At 48.6% G+C, this 17,678-nt stretch overlaps 1 protein-coding gene across 7 annotated transcripts in view; it reads left to right on the top strand.

Annotated features, from left to right (window-relative positions):
* The window catches only part of B4GALNT4 (beta-1,4-N-acetyl-galactosaminyltransferase 4), a 110,573-nt gene extending 95,598 nt beyond the window's left edge, over positions 1–14,975 (top strand). For all 7 annotated transcript variants that reach the window (XM_073554333.1, XM_073554334.1, XM_073554337.1 and 4 more), the window contains 2 exons: positions 1,580–1,706; positions 13,673–14,975. In XM_073554333.1, the coding sequence (XP_073410434.1) occupies positions 1,580–1,706; positions 13,673–13,790 (245 nt within the window). In that variant the 3' untranslated portion in view covers positions 13,791–14,975. The remainder of the gene's footprint in view (positions 1–1,579; positions 1,707–13,672) is intronic.
* Positions 14,976–17,678: the final 2,703 nt, after the last annotated feature.

Raw genomic sequence — 17,678 nt, 5'->3', positions numbered from 1 at the left:
TATATGGAGAGCTGAACGATTTGTCATTTTATGTATTTCCAATAAAAGAAGATTTTATGCAGCTGTAGCGAAATTTCTTTTTCCATATTACCTACGTTGGTCCGCACGGAGCTCCGAGAACCTGCTAGTGTTTACCGGTGAGCTGGTTCCTTTCACGGTTTCCGACTTACTCAGAAATTGGGCCTTGGGGGCAATATCCTATAACAATGAGACATTATTTTCCTGACCACTCGGCGCTCCATGGCTGTCTTTTGATTAGCTGCAGCAGTCACGGGGTATTCGGGGTCTTCCTCAGACTGTTGAGGAGTGGTGGCAAAATTATTAGGTAAGAATTGTGTTTTACATTATTTCTGTTATTTGCTCCCCTCAACCCAATTAATAAATACGTTGCAAATAAGACGATCCAGTATCATGGACCGCCCGCCATCTTTCAGTCAGAACTGAACCACTGGATATTCATTGTGATTGATGACATTGTATCTGCTCAGAACGCATTTGGGGAAGGTCTCGATTAGAGAACTGAAATAATTTATAAGAGATTTTGGAAAAAGCCATAATGAATAGTTTCAAGGAAAAGCTCAGCTTTTCTTTTCTCTTGTGGTTTTCATTTACAGAGGTCAGGACTGGTGATTAGGGATGATCGGACCCGTGGATGGTCGGGTTCGACCAAATTTTATACTAAGGGTATGTGCACACCTTGCAGATTGGGCTCAAGAATTTCCTGAGTGGATTCTTCATCTGTTGGCAGAATCCGCAGGTCAAAATCCGTGCATTTTTTATGCAGATTTTGTGCGGATTGGCATGTGTTTTTACCCCTGTGGATTTCTATAATGAAATGGGTCTAAAAACGCTGCGGAATCCGCACAAAAAATTGGCATGCTGCGGAAAATAAACCGCTGCGGATTCTGTGCGGAATTTTCCTCAGCATGTGCACAGCAATTTTTTTTTCTCATTGAATAACATTGTTTAGTCTCACACTTGCGGATCTGCAGCAATTCTGCGTGGAAAACCCGCTGCGGATCCGCAACGTGTGCACACAGCCTAAAGTTCAGTTCGGGTACCAGAACTCTACCCGCACTTAAACCTGAAGTCAGTGGGGACCTCAGCTTTGATTCTGTAAGATGGCCATAGTAAGGGCTAGAGGGCTGCCAAAGGTAGCATGGTAACCCCACAAAATCTCTCTCTTCTTTCTTTCTGTCTCCCTCTTCTCTCTGTATTCTCTATGTTCGGAGATCAGCACTGGACACTAGGTGTCTGGTAGGAACCCCGAACTTCACTGTTCAGGTTCGCTCATCCCTAGATAAACATCAACATATCATTGTTGTGGTGTGCTGAGTCCTCAGGATCCCCACCAGATAGCTAAACTAATAGAGCTGCCAAATTGTCTGGATAATCTCGTACTGCAGCTTATCACATACATCGAACAGGCCTGAGCGGCAGTACCAGTAGCGCGGTCATGGACGGCCATATTTCCTGGGGCTAAATAATAGATGAACATCTCTGACGACCTTTCTCCTGTTCTGCATCCAGCTGTTTATAATGTTCCAGTTTTTGAAACCATTCTGCTTTCCCCATCTAGGCTATTGGGAAGTTAATGGCTTTGGGCTATTTGGCATTTACAAGTCGGATTTTGATCGCATCGGTGGAATGAATACCGAGGAATTTAAGGATCGCTGGGGCGGAGAGGACTGGGAGCTGCTGGACAGGTAATGGTCATTCAGTTTATTCTGTGTGAAAGTCCTCATTTTAAAATCTCCCGAAAACTCTACACCCCAAATTCATCTACTCATGATTGTTATTACATTGTGACTGCACGTGGAAACACATGCGCACTGAATCTGGGTGTACGTCCCCAGCTTCATTTACTGAATGTGCTGTGAGTCGCTAGCTTCATGTCGTCACAATCGTGTGTGGTGCGGATATGGTTACGAGCGCTGTCTCCCAGCCGCATTGACTTTCTGCACCGCTCAGATACTGCCGCTGCTCTGGAGCATGCACACACAGTAAATGAAGCTGGGAACGTACACCCAGATTCAGTGCGCATGCCCGTGGAGCTGCTCATCACTGCGTGGGATTACAGCAAAGATTCCTGTGACATCAGGCCAGTACCTGCAGATCAATGAAAGGGCATGGATAAAATAACAAGACTGTGACTGAAACCAACGGAAGCCCACCCTTATGACTGAAAGGCAAGGTAGAATATAACTATATAAACTGATTTTTGGAATGAATACTGCACCGTTTTTTTCTGGAAAACAGCCTGTTTGTGATGCACATTGCATCACTGACAACACACTGGGGCCCGTTTAATAGCGAAAAACTACATGATAGCTTCCCTTTGAAAAGTTTGCACAATTTGCTTTCCATAGCCTCTGTGTTGCAATATGAATGCTTTCGAACAGTCCAATGGGAGAGCTTGTAACTTTTACATCTGTCTTTTCCCGAGCTCTTCTCAGCCGCCCACAGACCACGGTAAAGTTCATTGTGCAGGGAAACAACAAGCTGGTGAAACCAGAATAGTGCAAAATTTGTAATGAAACCGAATTTTAAAAAATTATTTTTATCCCCAAATACATGTATCTGAATAAAACATAAAAAGTTCCCAAAGGAAGACAACCACTTTTAACTGCCAGTGATGGGGATAGGATCCTGATGCCAAGTTTTAGTAATCCCATACCATTCTTTTGCCCTGGGGCACAGACTATGAATAGGGAGCCTAAAGGCCGAGCCCGGTGACTAGGTTTTGAAATTGGGGGACTGTTCTGATGATGTCGAGTGAAAGAAGGATCGGGTTGTTGGAATTTCTGCGGCCGATCCTTTTGTTTTCATGGGAAATAAGTTGCTGCCAGAGGGGTCAAACTGCTTTCTCCACTTTGGAAATGCATAAATGCTCATGCAAGCCGAAAGTTTGGGCAACAGTTCTCTCGTGTATGGTCGGATTACAAGCCATTAAAACACTTTATTTGATAGGCGTCCTACTGAAATTGACGCTGTGTGACTGGGGAAAGTTTCTGGCATAAGGCCATGATCTCTGTTAAAAAATAAGTTGTATTTCTCTATCGCTTCATTGGGGGATGCAGAAACCATGGGTGTATGCTGCTGCCACTAGGAGGCTGACACTATGTATACAAGAAGGTTAGCTCCTCCTCCGCAGTATACACCCCACCGACCGGCAATAATTTCTTCAGTTTAGCTTAGTGTCAGTAGGAGGTGGACACGGGTCTTTCATTAGACCCATATCTACCTCAGTGTGCGTCGTTTTCTTTTCAGGTTCCGGAGGGATACAGAGTGAATAGTCACATCTGTAGTTCCACAAAGAGACTGTGAGTAGGGCGTGTACTGCCACCCCGTATCCTCATAGCTCTCCACGGCAGGACCAAGAGCCCTGAGCACGGATGCGTGTCAGGCGATCCAGCTGGTCCTCGCCCCCGTCTCCCTCCCACTCGCCCACCAGAGCCTGTCGGTCTGGAAGAGACACGTACATCCTTCTATGGAAAAAAACAGGATCATGAGAAGAGCCTCAGGTAAAGGGTGTTACACTGCTCCGTCATACTCACCTGGCCTCCGCTCCCTCACCGCAGCCTCTCCTTCCGACGGTCGCGGCGCTCACCTGTGACGGGCTCGCGGCCGATGCCATCCCTGCATGCTATGCGCATGCACCAGCGGCCGCGCCTCCCTCCGGCTTCTTGTGCTCCGGCTATGCCCTGACCCGGAAGCACCTCCCTAACCAATGGCAGACCAGACAGGAGCATATCAGGCCTCTTCTCCCTGAGGGAGGTGCCTGATTGTTGTGTTTCCTAGCACACTGGCCTCGCTGCATCGTGTGCTCTCGGCTCCTGCAGTTCCGTTCTCGCCTGCTCTCCGCAGCAGCCTCTGAGTCCTTCTACCCGGGTTCCTTGCTCTCTTCCGCAGTCCTGTCTCCGGTGTTCCTGCCATCCAACTCCAGTCCTGCCTCCGGTATTCCTGTTTCATCCTGCTCCAGTCCTGCCTCCGGGGTTCCTGTTCCATCCTGCTCCAGTCCTGCCTCCAGTGTCCCTGTTCCATCCTGCTCCAGTCCTGCCGTCCTACTCCAGTCCTGCCGTCCTACTCCAGTCCTGCCTCCGGTGTTCCAGTTCCTTCCAGCTTCTGTCCTTCCGTCCTCCTCCAATCCTTTCTCCTGTGTTCCTACTCCTGTCATCCCTCCTCGTTCCTGTCTACTGTCTCACTCCAATCCTGCCTCCTGTTTCTAGCTCTGTCATTCTATACTTCAGGCCCACAGTCCTACTCCGGTCCATCCTGAGCAGCCCCTCTCGGTACTGGCTACCGTGGTACTCGAACCCCTGGGCCTGCTCCTAACGGTCCCTGTATAGGGGTCGGTCCCACCTGGCAGCTCGCCCAGGGCCCCTCGGTACCACGGTCCAGAGGGTCCACTCCCGGAGTTCCGGTTCCAGACCACCCAGGCTAACAGAGGGTAAGTATGGGACCCCGGAGTGCCAAGCCCTTCCTCTTCCTGCCCTCCCTCCCATGACTCCCCGGCTGCACCTAGCTCTTTTAATTTGGGCAGCCATGCTGCAGGCTCGGGTACCTTGTGGAGCGGGCGCCCTGAGTGGCATTTCCCCAGGTATCACGGCTCTGCCCCCCAACCCCCCCCCCCCCCCCCCCCCGGGTGCACTTATCTTATTTCAGCACCAGCAGCCGGGCGGCGGGCACAGATCCTGGTTCAGCTCAGCAGCCGGGCGGCGGGCATAGATCCATAGCGGAGCGATCGCGCGGCTGTGCAGCGTCGCCTCCGCGGCGCCCCGCTCTCCCCGCCGCATCTAATCCAGGCCCCGGCTTCAATTGGGGCCTTGTCCGGCGTTGCAGCCACGCCCCCTCCTTTTCCCTTAGGCGAGCTTCTCTCCCGCTTGTTCTACGCCCGCCCTCTCCCTCCGCGTTGGTGATCCAGAGGCGGCGCTCAGCCCCCTAGCCTGCCTATCAGCAGCGGGCGGTGCCATCCTGGCTGCAGTTAGTCCCACCCTCCTCCCTGTCGCCTCAAGGAAGCGCATGCTTTTTCCTACCGGGCTCCCCTCAGGCGGCCGCCATTTTCCCCAGCCTGTCAGCCAGACTCCGTCGCCTCTTCTGTGGCCACTGCATACGGACGAGCTGTGCAGCAGCGCTCGCTGGAAGCATCCACAGGACACCGGACCGTGAGTAGCTCTGCAACTGCAGACTGACACCCTCCTCTGCCTCCTGTCCCCCAACCTTCCGGCACTGCTTCAGTGACTTCCCTCACTATGTCTAACGCTAAGCCTGATCGTGCTCGTCCTCCGGCTTCCACTTGCACCTTAAGGCCCCGTCACACATAGCGATCTCGCTGGCGAGCTCGCTGCTGAGTCACAAGTTTTATGACACAACAGCGATCTCACCAGCGAGATCACTGTGTGTGACAGCGATCAGCGGCCGGCGCCCCCGGCCGGTATCGCTGATCGCTACAGGAAAGGCCAGGACTTTTTTTGGTCGCTGGTCTCACGCTGGCCAACAAGCATCGCTGAATGTAACAGGCGGGAGACCAGCGATCTGCTTGTAACTAATGTACACATCGGGTATCCAAGGGACGTGCGTCCCTTAGATACCCGATGTGTACGTTAGTAACCAGCGCGCTGATGCAGGGAGCTGGTAACTAACGTACACATCGGATATCTAGGGACGCACGTCCCTTGGATACCCGATGTGTACGTTAGTTACCAGCTTCCTGCATCAGCGAGCTGGTTACGTGCACAGCGACACCGCGCTCGGCGTCACTGTGCTGATCGCTGGTGAAACTGTCAGTTTGACAGCTCACCAGCGATCACATAGCAACTTACCAGTGATCCTGACACATTGATATCGTCAGGATCGCTGGTGAGTCGCTATGTGTGACTCCAGCCTTAGTCAAGTTCTTTGCATGCTCTTCTTGCAAACGCAAACTTCCCTCAGGTCAGTCCACTCCCCTCTGCATCGACTGCAGCAACTCCATTCAGCCCGCCGCCCAGGAGCCCCCTATTGCTCCACGTGAGAGCGAATCTCCCATTCCTGACTGGGCTTCTTCCCTATCTCAATCAGAGGCGGATCTCACTAAGGTGTCTCAGTCCCTAGTGGCCGTTCTTGATTAGTTGCCCCTGGACACCTCTGCAGGACCCAGCAGGTCACAAGAGGTTCCATCTGAACCAGCCAGCATGAACCGCAAAAGACCCAGGCAGGATCTCCGGCCGGAATCCTCCCCTCGCTCCATCTCACCACATAGTCCTTCCCAGCAGTCTCCTTCCCGCACCTCCTCACCTGAGTCAGGCGAATCATTCTCGGACGCACCATCCGAGGAGATTTTAGAGCTGGATTCGGACCATACCGCGGACATGAAGGTTACGGTACAGAACCTCATTGCAGCGATTAACCATCCTTTCGAGATCTCAGACTGCCCTGCGAAACCCTCAGATCAGGAGGTTTCGTTCAGATGGGCAGAAACACCTTCCAGAGTTTTCGCTCCTCATTCTGAGTTTGCCAAGCTCCTCACCAGGGAAAGGGTAAATCCGACCAGGCGCTTTCAAAGAGAGAAGCGCCTCGGCGTGCTGTATCCATTCTCTCAAGAGCTCACCGACAACTGGTCGGCTTCTCCCTCTGTAGACGCTCCTGTGTCCAGACTATCTAACAGCACAGTCCTTCCGATTTCAGGTGTGGCAGCTTTGAAGGATTCTAACAACAGGATCATAGAATCCTTAGCAAAGTCATCATTCGAAGCGACGGTGCTCAGCCCAGCCTTTGCCTCCACTTGGGTTGCAAAGGCCATAGCTACTTGGGCGGAGGATCTCCGCCAAGGCATTCTTGATGGAGCCCAACCAGAGCGACTGGCCGAGCTAGCCAACCAGATCTCCCATGCAGGGGAAAATTTGGTCTCCGCCTCCTTAGATGCCGCCTCTTGCTCTACTCAAGCGTCCAGCAACTTGGTTGCAATCCGGCGTACAATTTGGCTCAAGGCTTGGCAGGCGGATTTGTCTTCAAAAAAGTCCCTTACCAACCTGCCCTTTCAGAGTGCGCGTCTCTTCGGATCCCAACTGGACCAGATTATCAAGGACGCCACTGGGGGCACAAGCTCTCTTCTCCCTCGGTCCAAGCCTCGTAGACCTCCTCCAAGGCATCAGTTTTGGCCCTTTCGGTCTTTCCGCCGCGTTGCGGCGGCGGATCCTTTTTCCAACCAACAAAGGCCGCAAGCACGCCAGGATAGGAAGAAGGTCTCCTTTAGACCCACTCCAGCCTGGCGATCTCACTCCTCCCAGGGCAAATCCTCCAGGTCCAGGACTGGAAGGTCCACCTCGGCATGACTATCTACAAAGTCCCGAGGCACCTTTCCAACTGGGCGGCCGACTCCTTTTCTTCAGAGACGTCTGGCTTGCCTCGGTGGAAGACACTTGGGTCAGGGAAGTTGTATCCTCAGGATACAACATAGAGTTCGTTTCTCGGCCCCGGGATCGCTCCTTTGAATCCCGTCCTCCAAAAGACCCCGCCTTAGTTCCGGGCTTCTTTGCATCCATCGACTCCCTTCTCAGTTGCGGCGTGATTGTGCCCGTTCCCGAAACAGAGCGTTTCACAGGGTTTTACTCAAACCTGTTTGTAGTGCCGAAAAAAGGCAGCGCGGTTCGACCCATTCTGGACCTCAAACTTCTGACCAAGAGGGTCCGCTTGCGACATTTCAGAATGGAGTCCCTTCACTCAGTAATCGCTTCCATGGAGGCGCAGGAATTCATGTGCTCAATAGACATTCAAGATGCCTATCTGCATGTCCCCATCTTTCCCGGGCATCAGAAATTCCTGCGCTTCGCTATTCATCAGGACCACTACCAGTTTGTCGCTCTGCCATTCGGTCTCGCCACCGCGCCCAGAGTGTTTGCAAAGATCATGGCTGCGTTGACGGCCCTGTTGAGGATCAAAGGTCTCGTACTCTTCCCGTACCTTGACGACACTCTAATCAAGGCTCCGTCTTTTCACCAGACTCTCCAAAGCCTTACCATCATTCTCGACTCCCTGTCCAGTTTCGGGTGGCTCGTAAACAAGAAGTCCTGCCTCGTTCCGACTCAACGCCTTGTATTTCTAGGCTTATTTTTCGACACCCGTTGATCGAGGGTCTTTCTCCCGGAAGAGAAGTTGATCTCGCTGCGACGAGATGTTCGATCGCTGCAGAGCCCGAAGCTTCCATCTTTCCGGTCAGCCATGAAAGTCTTGGGAAAGATGGTGGCGACGACAGAAGCGATCCTCTTTGCTCAATTTCACACGAGACCGCTTCAACAGGCCATTCTGTCTCATTGGAACAGGTCCGTTCTCTCCCTGGATCATCCAATTTGCCTCTCGTCCTGGGTCAAACAGTCCCTCAATTGGTGGCTGACGTCACCTCTCATTTCCCTGGGCTGGTCATTCCTTCCGATTCACTGGCAGATTGTGACAACGGACACCAGCCTTCTCGGCTGGGGAGCTGTGTTTCGCAATCAGACGGTTAAGGGTCGGTGGTCGTCTCAAGAGACAACGCTACCGATCAATGTCCTCGAGACACGGGCGATTTATCTGTCTCTCATTCTCTGGGAAAGGCTTCTCAGGGGTCTGCTGGTCCGGATTCAGACAGACAATGCCACAGCGGTGGAATATGTCAACCACCAAGGGGGGACACGGAGCTCCTCGGCTCTAGCAGAAGTCTCCAGAATTCTCCACTGGGCAGAGGTATCTGGCACAGCAATATCCGCAGTGCACATTCCTGGCGTGGACAACTGGGCCGCCGATTTTCTCAGCCGCGAGGGTCTCGCGGTGCGAGAGTGGTCCTTGCATCCGGACGTCTTTTATCAGTTTTGCCATCGTTGAGGGACTCCGGACGTGGACCTACTGGCGTCTCGACTGAACAGGAAGGTCCCACAGTTCGTATTCAGGGCCCGAGAACCTCTCGCAGTGGGCGCTGATGCTCTGACCATTCCCTGGTCGCAGTTCAAGGTCCCCTATCTGTTCCCCCCCCTTCCTCTTCTCCCCAAGCTGTTGAAGAAGGTCAAGGCGGAAGAGGTACCAGTCATCCTCATCGCTCTGGATTGGCCCAGAAGAGCTTGGTTCGCGGACATCATCAGCCTTCTCGCGGACGCCCCTGGAAGCTTCCAGACAGAGCAGATCTGCTGTCTCAAGGTCCAATCTGCCACCCCAATTCTCTGCCGCTCAATTTAGCGGCGTGGCTGTTGAAACCGCGGTTTTGAAGCGGTCAGGTTTTTCAGATCGGGTTATTCACACCATGATTCGGGCTAGAAAACCATCGTCTTCCAGAATTTATTATCGTACGTGGAAGGCCTATTTCACTTGGTGCGAGAACAATGACGTTTCGCCTATGTTCTTTTCTCTCCCTTTTATCTTGGCGTTCCTCCAGGCAGGCCTAGATATGGGCCTTGCCCTCAGCTCTTTGAAGGGTCAAGTTTCGGCGCTTTCCATTCTTTTTCAGAAGACGCTGGCCTCCCGTCCGCAGGTCAAAACCTTTCTTCAGGGAGTGGCTCATATCGCACCTCCGTACCACGCTCCCGTGGATCCATGGGACCTCAATCTGGTTCTGGAGGCTCTTCAACGGTCTCCCTTTGAACCTCTCAGGGGAGTCTCCCTGTCCCTTCTCTCTTCGAAAGTAGTCTTTCTGGTGGCCATCACCTCCATCCGGCGCGTGTCGGAATTGGCAGCCCTTTCTTGTTGCACCCTTTTCTTAGTGCTCCATCAGGACAAGGTGGTCCTGCGGCCTCTGCGTTCCTTCCTTCTTAAAGTGGTGTCCACTTTCCACCTAAATGAGGACATTGTTCTCCCGTCCTTTTGTCCGGGTCCAATCCACCCTCTGGAGCGCTCCTTGAACAAGCTAGACCTGGTCAGGGCGATGAAGGTTTACCTGGCTAGGACGTCTCCCTTGCGGAAGACAGACTCTCTTTTCGTCATTCCAGATGGTGCGCGGAAAAGTCAGCCGGCCTCTAAGGCTACCATTGCTCGCTGGATCACATCGGCAATTTTGGAGGCCTACTGGGCCAAGCATCGAGTGCCCCCTCCTGGAATTAGAGCTCACTCTACCCGGGCAGTGGGTGCCTCCTGGGCGGTGCACCACAGAGCTTCTGCACAGCAGCTCTGCAAAGCGGCAACCTGGTCTTCGATCCACACGTTTGCCAAATTTTACAACGTCCACATCTACGCTTCGGCGGACGCCAGCCTAGGCAGAAGGATCCTGCATGCGGCAGTGGTGATTCCTCAGACCTAATGGAAGTTTGCTTTTTCCTCCCCAGGGACTGCTTTGGGACGTCCCGTGGATTCTGTGTCCCCCAATGAAGCGATAGAGAAAACAGGATTTTTGGGTTGCTTACCGTAAAATCTGTTTCTCGGAGCCTTCATTGGGGGACACAGCACCCTCCCATATTCTGCAACGCCTGTTCTTATGTTATATGTTGATTACAGTTGAGTTGTCTGTTCTGTCTTCATTATGTTTTGTTACTTCTCCTACTGCTTTCTCACTAACTGAAGAAATTAGTGTCGGTCGGTGGGATGTATACTGCGGAGGAGGAGCTAACCTTTTTCTATACATAGTGTCAGCCTCCTAGTGGCAGCAGCGTACACCCATGGTTTCTGTGTCCCCCAATGAAGGCTCGAGAAACAGATTTTACGGTAAGCAACCCAAAAATCCTGTTTTTACGCCAGTAGTTTTAGGCCAGGTCCTCTTTATACTGGTAATCCAGCAAGTAGAAGTTATGACCTGTCCATATCCACAGAAGATAACTTACAAATCAGTGGGGGTCCAACCCTCACCGATCACCAGAACGGGACACTTTTATCCCCATCAGAATGGACCAAGTATGGGGACCGCCACTCCTCTTATTCCCTACGGGACAGCCTCTAGAAGTACAGTGCTCCGGTAGCCCCATAGGTAATGAATTGAAAGGTGGTCAAGCATTTGCACTGCTGCTCCATTCTAATGGGGATAAATGCCCAATTAGGGACCCTAGCAATTGGACCACCACCGGTCTAGAACTTGACACCTATTCTATGGATATAATGCTAATGTCTACTACAACCATGGCCAGGGAGTCTGAGATCTTCTCCATTGTGCATGGTAGCTCTGATCCCTTCTTCCAATATCCTTGACATCATCTGGTATTCCTGGCTGTCCTGGAGCATTGCATTTTTATTCTTGGTTGGTGATGAGGAGTCTGGGCCCAATGTCTGCACAATGCAATATTTATTTTGGGCACATATAAAAGCTTATTTTGGCTGCCTAGGCTTCCTTGTCACAAGTAATTCCTGTTAAGCACAATGTGTCCTTACACCTCTGTCATTCCTTTCATGTGAACAACTTCCATGCCTTGGTTTGCTTCTGCATTTGGCTATACTTCTATACAAATGATGAAAAAAGATCTATCCATGTCAGATTCCTATACTTGTGCCAGACGCACAATATTGGTTACCTCTCAGTTTAATCCCCAGCAGCCCCTCTAATTTCACTAGGAACAAGACCGTGAGTGGATATTTTACTCATTATACATTTTATTTCTTACTAGATGGAGGCCCGATGCAGGGCAGTAATGTCACGATGGGGGCAGGCTTTGCAGTGTTGAGTATCTCTCCCCCCATGTGCGCTCACCCATCTATCCACTCTCTCTTTTCCCATGTGCTGACTTCTCCCGTCTGTGCTCTCTTCTTTGACCTGTCTACCCCTTGTGCCATCCCCCTTGTCTGCTGTCCCTCTCCTGTGCTGTGTTCTCCCCTCATGTGCTGTCCCGTTTGAGCTGTCTCCCCCTGTGCTCTGTCCCTCACTGCTGTGTCTGACCATGTACAGAACATACCACAGCTCCTGGACAGGAGAGGAAGCAAAAGACAATACTGACATTACAGCAGGAGATCGCAGAGGATACGTTTTGTGAGGTAAAATATTGTTTAAAAACAGTCAGGGAAATATTTTACCTCACAGAATGAATCCTCTGTGATCCCCTGCTGTAATGTCAGTATTGTCTTTTGCTTCCTCCCCTGCCCAGGAGATGTGGTATGCTCTGTACACAGTCAGACACAGACAATTTTTAAAATGTACTTTCGTTCGTGGGAAAACCCCTTTAATGTGACCGGCTTCCTCTGCCTATAGACATGTTGCGCATCTGCTGCCGGGATCAGCCGAATGATTCACTGCGTCTGCACGGAATTTGCGCAGCCGCAGTGCGATGGTGTTACGCTGGTGGTACCGCGCAAGAGGCTGCGTGAGTGTGGTGCTTATAGTGTGTGTGTGGTGTGATGGTGTTCCGCTGGTGGTAACGCGCAATAGGTTGGTACCAGCAGCAGTTTCCATATGGAGTCACCCATCACTTGGGTGTCCCAATATGGCGGTCAGCGAACTTCCTCCGCTTGGAATTCTGGGATACGGTGAGACCTGGACAGAACAGGAAATGAAAACATTACAAGGCCGTGAGTGGACGCATGCTTATTTTGACAGCTTAGGACCTCTTTTAGCCAAACTTCTCTGGAAGATTCAGGGAAACTATATATTACATTGTTGCAGTAGAAGACATGTGCCGGCCCGTAGGTCCGTTCACATATGGCAGCTAGGCAAGCCCGGCCCCGTGGCACAGTCGCTCCATAAACCACGTGCGCCACCTGCTGTCTAACCACTATTCAATTACTTATTTTGGATGATATTCACCTATACAAGCCTGGTGCACAAATAAAAAGGATCCCGAGCATATCAACCATATAGCATCAATTTTTATGGATACATTGCAATTATTAACATAGGAAACTAGTTTTGTTCAAGTGTATTTTAAATTCTTGATGTATAAAATAGGATGTAATAAACGAGAACCTATGGATATTTGATATGAAGCTATTTCCTTAAGTCTGTTGTTGTAGCCCACATTGCCGCGCAGTCCATCCATTACATGTAAATGACAATGACATGGATGCCTTCTTAGGCCTCATCCAGACATTCACGAGTCATGTACATGTTCTGTGGTTTCATGGATGGAACAGGTACCGTTCTATTCTGTGGAGCTGTTCACATGTCTGTGTTTTTCCAAACCAAGCAATCTGCAGAAAATCACGGCGATAGGTCTGATTTTCATATGAGCCAAGGATCAAAATTATCCATACAAGTCAATGGGGCTGTGAAAATTTTGGCTCACACACGGATGGCCTCGGTGTATATCCTTGTGCTGTCCATGATTAACACTGTCATGAATGGGAGAAACTTTGCAATTGATTTATTTTATCACTCGTGAAAAGCACTGCTTATTACAATGTATTAAATTGTGAATTCAGTAGGAGGCATTGGCAGATTTACATTTTTAAGGAGCAGTGATGCTGTGGGAGCTTTTTTTTTTTCTTCTTTCCAGTCTCTTTTTTGCTTTTTATGACGTTTTTATTTGATTAAAGGGGTATTCTCATCTCCAATATCTAGTAGGTGTAGTAATATTAGCAAATACTTCCAATTAGAAACTATTGTAGTTCTTCTGATTCACCATGTCTCTTTCCTCAGGCATTTCAGGACTTCTGTAATGCTTACTTTCACCAGTGGGGGAGCTGCTGGGAAATTGAGTACTTGATTCACTTGAAGATTGAAAATGATCATGTGGGTTCTGATAGTAAGATTATTAGGTCCTGTGATTATTCTGACCTTTTTTGTAACGATTAACTACATATCTAGAAATTCTTCCAGGGTGCTGCAGAATGGATTGGAGGTCGAGAGGCTTCGCCTGAGGAACTTCTTCCACTACTATCACTCCAAGAGGGGCATGTGGAACACTCAAAGCCAAGAAAATGCTACCAAGGACTGAAGTGGCGCTGAGCCGGACTGTCTGAGCATAGTCAGCCATGGACACCTCCCTCCCTTGGTTGGCACAGAGAGGTTGGCACTTCTGTCCCATACACATGGTACTGCCAGAGTATCCTGCAGAGTACGTCCTTGCACCTTTCACCCCCTGCAGGCTACTCTGGTTGTGTTCTGAGGAGGCTGCGATACTCTGCAGAAGATTTCGGAAAATAATGGATCTGATTAGACCTCCGCTGCAGCAGTGTAATCTTGGGTGCGCGAGCTGAGCCACTTGTAGGAACATGGTTTTCTCTTGGGCAAAGTAACTGATTCATAGGAAAAAAAAAGCAGTCTGTGATCTGCTGCCAAAAGTTAGTGTTCCTGTAGGATTCTTGTTGCATCAAACACAGGTACGAACAGAAAAACGGTTTGGTTAGTGCACCGCCAAGTGTACTTGAATTAAATGTCAGTGGCAGGAATACTTGCTGCACTTCCCCAACTGACCACTAGATTGCGCTCGAGTTGTTTTCAAGGGACCATCGACCACAACATGATTTAGAAAATTTGGATTTCAATGCACACAAAGTGAAAAATATTCGCTATACCTTTTAAAAGTCCAATTTTACGAGCCATTGTATGTCTTTGGTGCTACATTGTTATTTTAGAATCTCGTCCTTCCTTTAAGCCTTTAGTTCTTACAGAAGATATAAGAATATTCTTCTATCTACTGGCTACCACGGTACAAAGATATATATATTTCCTGTAAAGAAGATATGTCATTTTGACCTCTAGGAATGATGAATTTGGCTGATGATTCAGTATCTCCGGTCAGAGTTTAACGCAGCTCTCGGATTGCACTTAGCATTATTTATTACGAGGCTCAATGCAAAATCTGAAAGGCATATTCATGTATTCTATAATGTTTCACCAGAATTTGGAAATCTGCCCAGTAGTTCCTTAAAAAGCAATGCCTGGCGCAGGGGTCCTAGTGGTAATAGAATATCCGCTAGGTAAAAAAAAAAAAATGCTCTAGGCACAAAGTACCAGTAAACCTGCTGTTGTCATCTTCTGCAGATATCCGGCCATGCTCAGCATTTACAATGATTTCTGTGAAATTAAAAGAAAAATGTAGCAAGAGGTTTTTAGAAGTTTTAATATTTTTTTTTTTCTTTTTAAAACTAAAATAAAACCATTTTCATTTTGGCTTTTATTGTGGTCTCCTGTTGATTTTATTCACGTCAGCTGGCAGCGAGTTTAAAGAAGACGGGACGGTGAAAACGCAGAAATGGTAGTTTTGTTTGTTTTTTGTTTTAATTTAAAAAAAGAAAGAAAAAAACCTTCTGTGCTCAAATTACGAGGCCCGTAGGCTGTACTTCGGAGAGATTCTGGTGACTGTATTTCCAGTTTTGGTTGAGACACTGTTTTGATGTCCAAATTGGTGTACACACCTTTAGCTGCAGTTGAATGTACTGTATATTACATTGTTACATTTTTAAAAAATTCACTCCATGTGCAATGTGGTTTAAAGAGGTGGAAAGTTTTGCTTCTATTTTAATCCTATTGCTTCCCTGAGAATTCCGTGGGATTTTTTTTTTTTTTTTTTAATTCTCTGGAACCATATGGAGAAATAAAAACAAAAAAGGAATACTCAGGAGTAGCAAAAATAAAATAAATTGTGTTGTTGCATTTGATTCAGTTTTTTATAACTGAGGAGGGCTATTATAAATTTAAATGAACTTTAAGCGAACTTGTCAGCAGGATTTTCCTAAGTAAACTACACTGTCAGGTTGTCAGTGTTAAACTGAATAAAATGATACCTGGGGTGAAGAAATCTGTCTTGTGGTTCTTGTGTAATCAGTGTTAGAAGGTTGCAGCTAATGAGATGCCCGTGCTCTGGGGCGGGACTCTAGGCAGAGTCTTATCTTCCTGCTCTAAGGCAGGCCACCCCAAAGCACAAACATGTTCCTTGTCATAGAGAGAGAGAGACAGACTGTTTGTGCTTTGGGGCGACCTGTGGGTAGGTCTTTCCTTGGTTTCTCTGGCCTAGAGCAGGAAGATAAGACTCTGCCTACAGTCCCACCCCAAAGCACGGGCATCTCATTAAGGCTATGTGCCCACGGTGCGTGTTAAAACGCACACCAAAAACCAGACTCCTTCCCAGAAATCGCGCGGTTTTTTCCGCACGATTTTACCGCGATTATCATCGCGATTTTGCCGCGATTTTCGTGTGCGATATTCAAGCACTTTCAAAGCAATTTGAAGCATCGCTTGAAAAGTGATTGACAGGTTGGTCAGACTCGTCAAACATAGTGTTTGACAAGTGTGACCAGGTTTTTACTATTGAGGCCGCCTATGCGGCATCAATAGTAAAAGAATGTTAAAATGCTAAAAAAAATCGCGGCAATTCTTTGCGATTCCGCACAAAAGAATGAGCATGCTGCGATTTTTTCCGCAATGCGATTCCGCCGCGGAAAAAAGCGCAGCATTAGCACAGCATGTGCGGAATGCCATAGGAATGCATGGGGGGGCGTTCTGTACACGATTTTTAAACGTTTTCTCTGCGTTTTCGCGCCGAAAATCGCTGCAAAAACGCTTAAAAATCGCTACGTGGGCACACAGCCTAACTGAAAACTTCTAACACTGATTACACAACAACAACAAGTCGGATTTCTTCACCCAAGGTATCACTTTAATTAGTATAACAACACCAACCTGATAGAGTTTGTAGTTAGAATCCTGCTGATAGGTTTGCTTTAATTTCATTTTTGTTGTCTAACTGGAGGACTTAAAGCACCACTCCAGCGTCTTTGTTTTATTTTTCAGCACTGTAGTGATGCTTCTAACTTGAGGTCCCTGATCATAGCCTTACACTTACCCACTGCTGTCATCGTCTTTTTTCAGCACCACTCTGGTCTTACGGTGCCAACTTGTGACTGCAATGTCTGACTGGAAATTAAAAGTAATGGTCATAAGCACTCTATGTAAGTCTATGATAGCCAGAACGAGTTGTGACTTCTGGCTCACCCAAGAAACACTGGAGAGATCCGGTAGGTTACAATCTGCTAGAGGCCGATAGGAGCGGCAGCAATAGAAGATGAAGGTGACAGCAGATAAGTATAAGACTAGCGGCAGGAAACTTTGATTAAAAGCACCACTCCAGCGATAAAAGAAAAGTAGCTTAATGTTCCTAACCATTATTGTCTGTCCGTGTGACACCGTCAGGTAAACGCTCAGTTGCAATGTTGTCAGGCTCCCTGGTGCCATGGAAATCAGTGCCCTGCAGTCAAGTCATAGGAAATCCCTGCTCAATCATACTGCTACTAAGCGCTTCATCAAAGGCCATTTTCTCGTAGCCGACATTTCCGGTACTAGTATGGACCGCGGTGTCTGGACCGGCTGCTAGTTTACTGACCTGAACACTTCAACCTTAAATATGGCTTCGTGGCTGTTGAGTTTGGGTAAGGAAAGACACTTTATAAAACATTGCGGTCCTGTTTTGGTCAACGGATTAAGTCTCAGGTGCTGATGACATTTCCTTTTCTGACTTTTAGGCCACGTTCATTATTTGATCTGTATTTTACATCCGTATTTATAACCCAAAACCAGATGAGGAACAATCAGAGGGAAAGTATAATATAAACCCGTCACCACTTCTGTATTTATCACCCATTCCTGGTTTTGTCTTAGAAATACTGAGGTCAAATACTGACCAAATACTGACTGTGCACGTAGCTTTAGCCTAGTTCAGTGATATCATGGGAGAGCCATTCACAGGGTCACATTCAAGCAAATGGTTGAGACAAAAGAGTGTAATTTTTTTTAGTGTTGTGGTAACCAACATTTTGAGTAGCAGAAGGTGGAACTGTTTAAAAAAAAAAAAAAGTGAAAATGTGTCTCCCATTTGGATGTGGCA

Source organism: Dendrobates tinctorius, unplaced genomic scaffold (assembly GCF_039654945.1).
Source record: "Dendrobates tinctorius isolate UK_male_01 unplaced genomic scaffold, ASM3965494v1 ptg000211l, whole genome shotgun sequence".
NCBI classification, from domain to species: domain Eukaryota; kingdom Metazoa; phylum Chordata; class Amphibia; order Anura; family Dendrobatidae; genus Dendrobates; species Dendrobates tinctorius.
This window is presented reverse-complemented; position numbering and strand designations above follow the sequence as displayed.